This window comes from Tupaia chinensis, unplaced genomic scaffold (assembly GCF_000334495.1).
Source record: "Tupaia chinensis unplaced genomic scaffold, TupChi_1.0 Scaffold000354_1, whole genome shotgun sequence".
Classification (NCBI taxonomy): Eukaryota; Metazoa; Chordata; class Mammalia; order Scandentia; family Tupaiidae; genus Tupaia; species Tupaia belangeri.
In genome coordinates, this window is record NW_006159849.1 from 3,166,539 (window position 1) to 3,175,704 (window position 9,166).

The 9,166-nt window shown below is 40.9% G+C and overlaps 1 protein-coding gene across 1 annotated transcript in view; it reads left to right on the top strand.

The window, feature by feature from the left end:
• Positions 1-7,877, top strand: part of LOC106735293 (histone-arginine methyltransferase CARM1-like) — a 190,955-nt gene extending 183,078 nt beyond the window's left edge. Inside the window, 1 exon segment of the mRNA XM_027773411.1 lies at positions 7,781-7,877. Within this exon segment, the coding sequence (XP_027629212.1) occupies positions 7,781-7,790 (10 nt within the window). The 3' untranslated portion in view covers positions 7,791-7,877.
• Positions 7,878-9,166: the final 1,289 nt, after the last annotated feature.

The window sequence follows — 9,166 nt, forward strand, 5'->3', positions numbered from 1 at the left end:
AAGTGACATGAAGGAGAGGTAGAAGAGGTTAAAGAGGTTTATTGGGAGACCTAGAGCAGAACTAGTCCATAAGCTAGGCATCACCAGTACCCCAAAGCCAGAAATGGCTGGAGCTGCTTTAGAACACATGAAGAAACCTGTGGTATATTGTTACAAAGCTTTCCTTTTAAAGAGGACGCTGGGACTCACAGATTACTGCTGAAGCTTGGAAATATAACAATTGGGGGGTTTTATGGGGGGAAACTCCTTACCTTTACACCTACTTAATATCCAACATGAAATCAACCACACAGATGAAACTACTGAGCACTGTCACCTATGATTTTCTTATTGAAAAGAGACTTTATCTTCATATCATAATGTCTCTATAAGGCTTTTATTCAAAGCATTGTGTCTCAATAGCATTGAAAAGCTTAAAGAAAAGAGGAAACTCAAAAAACTACATAAAAAATTCTTTGACAAAGATAGAAAATGAGATTTTTGACCTTGATGCAGGAAAGAAAAACACAGGCAGAGCTATACTGGTATATGCTGTGCACAAGCGGACTCGTGTGGGTACCAGTCCTTGGAACCCATTGCCTTCTAGAGATATGGTCTCGTCTTTAATTCTGGGGGAAAGGAGTAGTTCTTGCTCCAATCCCTGCTTAGCACAGTCATACCACGTATAGCAAAAGGCATAGATGTTGGCATCGGGGGAGCAAGTGACTACTCACTACCATGCTGACCAACTTGAGACAGATAATAATCTGTGAAGGCCTCAGTGTTCTCACTGTAAAACACAGGTAAAATCACGTTCCTCACTGGGGTATTGCAAGGACTTACATTACATGTGCAAGTGTTCAACAGTTCGCACAGCTCTGCTCCATACATACTAGTTTCCTTTCTTCTTTGATTTTTCTTCCCATTCTCTGCTCTCCAAGTCTCTTAATAAGGTAAATAGAAGATAATTTATAGTTTATTCCAAATAGAATCATTTGAATTTTAAAAAAGAATGTGAATATATCAAAGTTTTTTGAGAACTTAAGAATATAAAAATCATATAAGCTGGTGGGGCCAGCAGATGACCTAGTGGTTAAGGCATTAGATTTCGAAATGGCTGACCATGGTTCGAGTCCCAAACCCAGTAACTTGAAACTCACACCAGGCACATGTGTGTACGTGCCTAAAAATCTCAAGTGGATAATGGAAGAAAAGGGATTGAGGCACGTCATCCTCTCGAGGGGTGGTATCTAGCTGTCTCTCTGTCTCTGTCTGTCTCTCCAGTATCCTATAGCAAAAATATCTCTCAAAAAAAAATCTAAACTGATAATTCTCAAGTCCCACCGCTACTTCATCTAATAATTACAAAGCTTTTGCCAGAAAACTACCTAGAGAGGGCCCTGTTCAGAGCCAACCCAGCATTGTATGAAGGTATAAACAAATTGACCACAAGGTCAAAGTAGGAACTTGTCAGAGGTCTAAGGAGAGACGATCACAGCTCTGTTGAGCCAAGGGCAGATGCCTTTCCCTTTCCCTTTTATCTCACTCAGTGGCAAGTCTAATGGTCTAATGGTTATTAATGTTTAATAAAGCAGGGAACTTCCCTGATTTATTAATGTGACTTCCCTGGAATTCCAGATCTGAATTATATTTCTTCATCATCCCTTGCCTATTGTCTAGCCCTCAGCATCCTCAGAAAAGATGTACACTAAGTATCAGAATCTTCGAGGAGTTCTTAATGATGATATTCAATAAAGGGTTCAACAATGGTAATATCTTTCTCCTGACACCCTCCCCATTCAACTCTAGTTTGCTATTACAACAACCCTGAAGAAGCGTGTGTGTGTGTGTGTGTTTATGTTAGGAAGAATTAAAACAGATGCCATTTCCCATAGGACTTATTGGTAATTTAGCACCAAAATTTATTCTGCATTTAATTTTTATTTTACCTGTTTTTAGGGCTCCATAGACCCTACTGATATTCAAGAGTAAAAGATTTATTTTTTGATTTGTTGTTTTGGAGCTAACCCCCAATACCATCTGAGCACCAGTGGCATTCTAAAATATCTCAAGATGAATAAATTAATTACTTAAAGCATGAACACCATCCTTGCACAAAATTGAAAGCATCTGTTTTTCCCTGGAGTGGAGAGAACCTTATTTTGAGTATTAAAAATATTATTTGAAAATAAGATCAGGGCTGGACTCACAGCCTAGTGGTTAAGGGAGCTGGATTCTACATGGTTTACCGTGGTTTAATCTCAGCTGCAATGGCTTGAAAAATACACTGGGCACATGTGCATAAATGTCTGGAGTCCCAATGGAATGGAGAACTGGAGAAGGGATAGTGGCATGACCTACCCTATTGGGGGGTGCTTTCTCCCTCTTTCTGTGTGTGTGCGTGTGTGTGTCTGTCTGTCTGTCTGTCTGTCTTTCTCTGCAAAGCACATGTGCCCTCTGTAAGAAGAAGAAGGAAGAAAGGAAAGAAGGGAGAGAAGAAGGGTGGGAGGGAAAGAAAAAGAAGGGAAAGGAAGGGAAGGGGTAAGAAGGGAAAGGAAGGGAAGGGGAGGGGAGGGGAGGGGAGGGGAGTGAGAGTGGGAGTGGGACAGGACAAGGCGAGGTAAGATAAGAGTTATTCCTACAACTAAACAAGAAGACAAAACTATATCATCCAAGAGGAACACTCTGGGTAGCCCAGAGGATTCTATAAGAGCCTTGAGACCAATGCTTCATCATTCAGGCCCTGTACAGGCTGTCACAGGATCTGGCTGGGAGCTCACTGGAGAGACAGTAGAGAGGCAGCAGTGTCTGGAGCAGATACAGTTCCTGTCTCCAGGAAGCTCACATTTTTGTGGGAGGAAGAAGGCATAAGGAGCTAAATGCATAATATTATAATATTACATCATAATTAAGTTATCATAGCCATAATAAGTGACATGAAGGAGAGGTAGAAGAGGTTAAAGAGGTTTATTGGGAGACCTAGAGCAGAACTAGTCCATAAGCTAGGCATCACCAGTACCCCAAAGCCAGAAATGGCTGGAGCTGCTTTAGAACACATGAAGAAACCTGTGGTATATTGTTACAAAGCTTTCCTTTTAAAGAGGACGCTGGGACTCACAGACTGAAGCTTGGAAACTTAATCAAGCATGTGCTCATCTAAGAGCATTCTAAGCTCAAAGATGAGTTATCACGTCCCCCACATCCCTTAAAAGGACCCTGTTCAGACAGCACCTAGCACCTGCATGACTCAGTCCCAATTCTCATTTGACTCATCTGCAACCCTCATACTTTGAGCACAGACTTTGTCTACTGCCATTCACAACACAGTCCTACACAAAAGGTAGCTGGATAAATGTTTGATGAGTGAGCGAACAAATGGTGTCCCAGAGAACTTCTGATGAGTGCTAAAGGAGCTAAGCTTGAGTTGAAAACACCACAGTCGAAAGAGCATCTAATGTTCCATGCTAGCACCACAAGCCAAGCCTTTATTATAGTCATAGCTCCTTAACAAACCATTTGATCCTTCCTCCCCAAAGTGCTAAATTCGCTCAATTTTATAAATTAAATATGTCTTAACTTCCTGTTTTCAACCAACTTATTAAGCAATTTTGTGTTGAGTACTATTCTCGGTACTAGAGTATAACAGAGAATGTGATGAGAAGAAATTTCCTGGTTTCATTGCTTTAGACAGTCTTGGTTTGATGTCTCCAAACAAATATCAGAAACTCAAATAAGAGGGGCCAGCAGCTGATGTAGTAGTTAAAGTGCTGAACTCCCACATGACTGTAATTCGAGTCCCAAACTCAGCAGCTTAAAACTCATACCAGGCGTGGGAGCATGTGTGCACCAAATCCCAAGAAGATAATGAAAGATAAGGGATTGTAGTGTGGCCATCCCTCTTGGGGAGTGATTTCTCACTTTCTGTCTTTTTGTCTCTCTGGTGAGGACACACGTCCCATAGCAAAAATATCTATTTTTTAAAAAAAAAAAGATAATTTTGGATGTTGGTAAATGAATATAGTAATGTCTACCTGATTGGAAACTTATGATTAAGATAAGGTACTTGAGGCCTTATGGACTGTTGAAAGGACAGACATGTTGGTCAATAGTATGGAGTAGAGGTCAGAAACAGATCTTAACATACAGAGTCCATTTATTTTCAGCAAAGAAGCCAAAAAATTTCAATGAGAGATTATAGTCTTTCAAAAGTGATGCTGGGTCCAGCTGTGGTAGTACAAACAGCAGGTAGCATTCCAGACTGTAATGGCTACTGTGGTTCAAATTCCTCGCCCAATTGGTGTGAAACATGGCAGGCATGCATGTGAGTGAGTGGTGCCTCACTCCCTTGCCTCCCATGCATGCATGCATGCATGCACTCTATCATGAATAAAGCAAATAATGTTGTTGGATTAATTATACATCAGTAAACAATTTTTTAAAATGAACTTCTGTATCTCACACCATCTATAAAAAGTAACTCAGGGACCAGCAGGTGGCATAATGCTTATGTTGCTAGACTCCCACAAAGTCAACCATAGTTCAAGTCCCAGGCCTGGTGGCAAAGACAGTAGCAGGTACAGGATGTCATCCCGGATATGGTTTTCTATATGGCTAGCACAAGCTATTTTCTCATGTGAAGAGCAAGCATGTTTACAGAAGCAAACAGCCATGTTAGGGTAAGGGAACAAAATGGACAAACAGTTGTTCATGTGCAAGATCTAATATGCGGCCTTCCACAGTGACTTGAAACTCACAGCAGGTGCATGTGTGTGTGTGTGCATGTCCAAAATAGTGACAAGAGATTGGAGGAGAAGGAATTGTAGTGTGACCATACCCACAGGAGGTCATTTCTCACTTTCTGTCTCTGTCTCTCTGGTGAGTGCATGCACCCTATAGCAAGAAATCTCTCTTAGAAAATAATAAATAACTCACAAGAGATCATAAATTGAAGTATGAAACCTAAAAATTTGAAAAATTTTCTAGAGGAAAATATTGGAGAAAATCTTTGCAGCCTTGAACAATGCAGATTTCTTAGATATGGTACCAGAAACTCAATGAAAAAAAAAGAAGAAGATAGATTTTGCTTTATCAAAGTTAAGAACTTGTGGTCTTTGGTGTTATTATTTATTTATTTATTCATGCATGCATACATACAGAGGGCATATATGCTCACCAGAGAGAGACAGAGAACGAGAAGGGAAGTAAGAACACAATCTCCCATCGGGAATTGTCACATCACCATCCCTCTTCTTCATCTCTCCCTTGTTTCTAGATTTTGGGTATACACAGACATGCCCCAGGTGTCTTTCTCAGGTTGCTGGACCTGGAACTCAAACCACACAGTTGGTCATGTGGGATCTTGGGCCAGCCCACCGTGCTATGGGGTGGCCCAAGAACTTACAATCTTTGAAAGACAATAAGAGAATGGAAAGACAAGTCACACACTGGGTAAAACTTTTAAAATCAGAAATCCAAAGACAAAAATTATATACAAAATATAAAAAGAACTTGTAACATAATACTCTTTTTACAACTTTCAATAAGCAGAAAACAACTTGATGATTAAAAAGAGGGGGTCATGCAAAAGATTTGAATACACCACTGAAAAAGATATAATAGTGAATAAGCACAGGAAAAGATGTTCGGCATCATTCATCTTTATAGAAATGCAAATTAAAACCATCATTAGATACCACTACATACCTATCAAGACACATACAATTTTAAAAACTAATAGTACTAAGTGCTGGTGAAGATTTAGAGCTACTGGAACTCTCATTCATTGCTAATGAATACAGAATGGTTCTGCCACTTTAGAAAACAGTTGACAGAGTCTTACGTAGTTAAACATACACTTACCATGTGACTCAGCAATCTCACTCCTAGATACTTACACTAGGGGAATGAAAATGTACATTCCCACCAAAAGCTATATTTGAATGTCTAGTGTAACTTTATTTGTTGTCTTCAAATCCTGGAAACAACTAAAATATCTTTTTTTAAACTTTATTTATTTCTTCCATAAGAGAGAAAAAGAGACCAGTACCTCTAATAGCATCTTCATGCTGCAGTCCACCCTCAGGCTCAGCCAGCCAGGATCACAGGCAGCTGTAAATGAAGAATTAATAAACACACTGTTACCCACCCATATGCCAGAATAATATTCTGAAATAAAAAGGAATTAAGTATAATACATGTAACAATGTGGATGAGTTTCAAATACACTATTCTCAGTAAAGAAGCCATATTCTCTTACATGACATTCTGGAAAAAGCAACACTACAGATACAGAGAACAGATCAGAGCTGGGGTTGGGAGAAAGGTTGGCACTAAAGGAGTATGGAAGCATTTTGAGGGGTCAGTAATGGAAATACTCTATCTTGATTGTAGTGGTGGCAGGACATCATGGTATTCCTTGTCAGATTGGAAGAGTTCCATACTAAAAAGGGTGTATTTTATTGTATGTAAAAATCTTTAAGTTTGGGACCAGCAGTTAGCGTAATGGCTATGTCGCTGAACTCCCATGTAGTCGACTGCGGTTTGAGTCCCGGACCTGGTGGCTTAAACTCACGCCGGGCACATGTGCGTGCATGCCCAGGGTCCTGAGAGGAGAATGGAGGAGAAGGGATTGCAGTATGGCCATCCCCCCTGGGGGGTGATTTCTTGCGTTCTGTCTCTCTGTCTCTCTCTGTCTTTCTGGCGAGCACATGGCCCTATAGCAAAAACCTCTCCAAAAAAAATCTGTAACATTACTTATTTCTTCCATGAGTGACAAAGAGAAAGACAGAGAACCTCAGTAGGGTCTCAACATGATTATCTGTCCACAGCCTTCAAGTCCCAGACCATGGACAAATGTGTGCCCAGCATACTCAGGGAGGTCTCCAGACTTGAACTAAGAGCCTGTTGATGTGGGATTGTCTTATAGAACATGTTTTACCCCTGTACCACCATCTCTCTCCTTCCCAATATTTTTTAAATTGCTAAAGGTTACATTCTCTTGCCAGAGAGAGAGAGAGAGTATACCCAGTAGGATGTGAACATGTTTCAGTCTCTTCTCCTCTACCAGTCCATCTGGTTAGGATTTGGGGCATGCTCACACATATGCCCAGCATGTTTTTCAAGCCTCGGGGGGCTAGAGTTGGAACTGCAGTCAGCCATGTGGGATCCAGCTTTCCTTAACCACTAGGCTACAGAGCCAGGCTCTCAATTGTTTCTTATTACACAAAAACTTATAAAAATTACAGAGACTCTATGCATAAAGGATTAGTGGAGGAAAAACAACCAAGTGATATGCTAGAAAGTGTCGTGGCCAAGGTTTGAAGGTGTTATTGACACTGAGTAGCTTAGGGGCACCTGTCTGAAGAGGTGGCATCTGCACAGACATTTAAGTGTCAGGAAGGAGCTGGCGTGGGCAGGTGTGGAAGCAGAGCCTTCCAGAAGGGAACAGCAAAAGAATAGCCCTGAGGCAAACAGAGCCTAATGAACAGAAAAGATAAGCCAGTGCCTACTCTTTGCTATGAACTTATTGAGAAAAAAAAGGACTTCTAGTGAACAAAAATCTGGATCATCTCAGATCTGAATTTAGGCTATGCAAAATCAAACTTGCTAAATATAGTGGGTAAATATAGATTTAAGGCTGCCCATAAAAACTGCAGGGGGAGGCATGGGAGCAAGACCAGGGAAATGGGAGGAGGTAGGAAGGACAGGAGAGGGCATGAAAACAAAGCATGCTTACTTGTAACTTGGTATCTGGCTAGAACTGAATTACTCCAGTGTCATAGAATCACCTTCTTTCTTTTAGGTTTGCTTAGAAGACAGTACAAGCCAAGCAATAAGTAAAATGAAGGCCTGTGAAATCCATCGACATCCAAGTTCAGACTTCATGTTCTGTGCATTCTCAACTTTATGGGGATGCTTCCGTTTATGTCATTTTTTTCCCTCCCTAATTCTAAAATTAGCATCCTAATTTTATTTATCTATTTGGTGCTTCTTGGACTGGCTCTTCATAGCTTTCTGCATGTGCCTAAAGAACTTGTAAGGAATATTTGATTTCTCTTTGTATTCCAGCAAGGTCAATAGAATTGCTTTAATTTTTTAAATATTTTAAAAGAAACTTGACAAAACCCTACCTCATGTTTAGTATGTATGCATATGTATGATCGACATCAGAGCATGTTAAGAATAATCCTTTATTTTCAATTTTAATCTACTATTTTTGCAAACATTTTTAACAGTTCAACAGCTGGTTCCTAGTTTGGCAATATGTTGAGAGTTTCAGCCTTATTCATGTAAAGGAGTAATACACCAGGAATACTCTTCATTGCCAATAGTGGGTGAGTCTTTATGTAGTTAAGAAAATAAAGACAAAGCCTTTGTCAGTTCTCCTAGGTCTGCAATAAAAACGTACAGCGTGAGACACCAGTGAGGCCTCTCCTTTACTTTTAAGACATTTGTTATATGTCACACGTCAAATGGTGATGAAAGATGATCTTTCCAAAGAGCAGGTTTTCCCCTGGCCCAAACAACCCTTATAAGACTGGATGTCACATCAGCACAACAATCTAATGAAGCCCACCAGGCAGCCTGCTGACTCTGTAGGGACAACTGGAATAAACAGCAACGACATCTTCTCATCAGTCAGCCAGTCACCCAGAGCTTTCAGCTTTCCACTCTGCTGCTTTTGTTCATTCCGGCCACTCAGTTTGAAATAGTGTTCCCCTTCTATCCACACGAGTGATCTGACTCACACCTCTGCGAGGCTTGGCTCCAATACCCCCTGACCTACATGCCTTGCTGACCATGTTCCACACTCACTCCACGTCCCTTCCTGCTTTTGACATGTCTTCCTCCCTTTATCTAGTCCTTTCTCACAGCATTTTGTCACTTTGTATCTGCTCCAGTACATTGTAGTTGGTTTGGGTTTTTTGTTTGTTTGCTTTTGGCTAGAGGGTGTGTGTCCACACCAGAGACAGAGACGGAGAGAGAGGGAGAGGAGAAAGCACTCCTCATGGAGAGTGGTCATGCTGCAATCCCTTCTCCTACATTTCTCCTTTCAGGATTTGGGGCGCATACACACACGTGCATACACATTTCTTAAGCCACTGGGTTAGGAACTTAAACTGCACAGCTGGCCATGTAGGATCCAGCTGCCTTAACCACCAGGCCATGGAGCCAGCTCCCACTATGT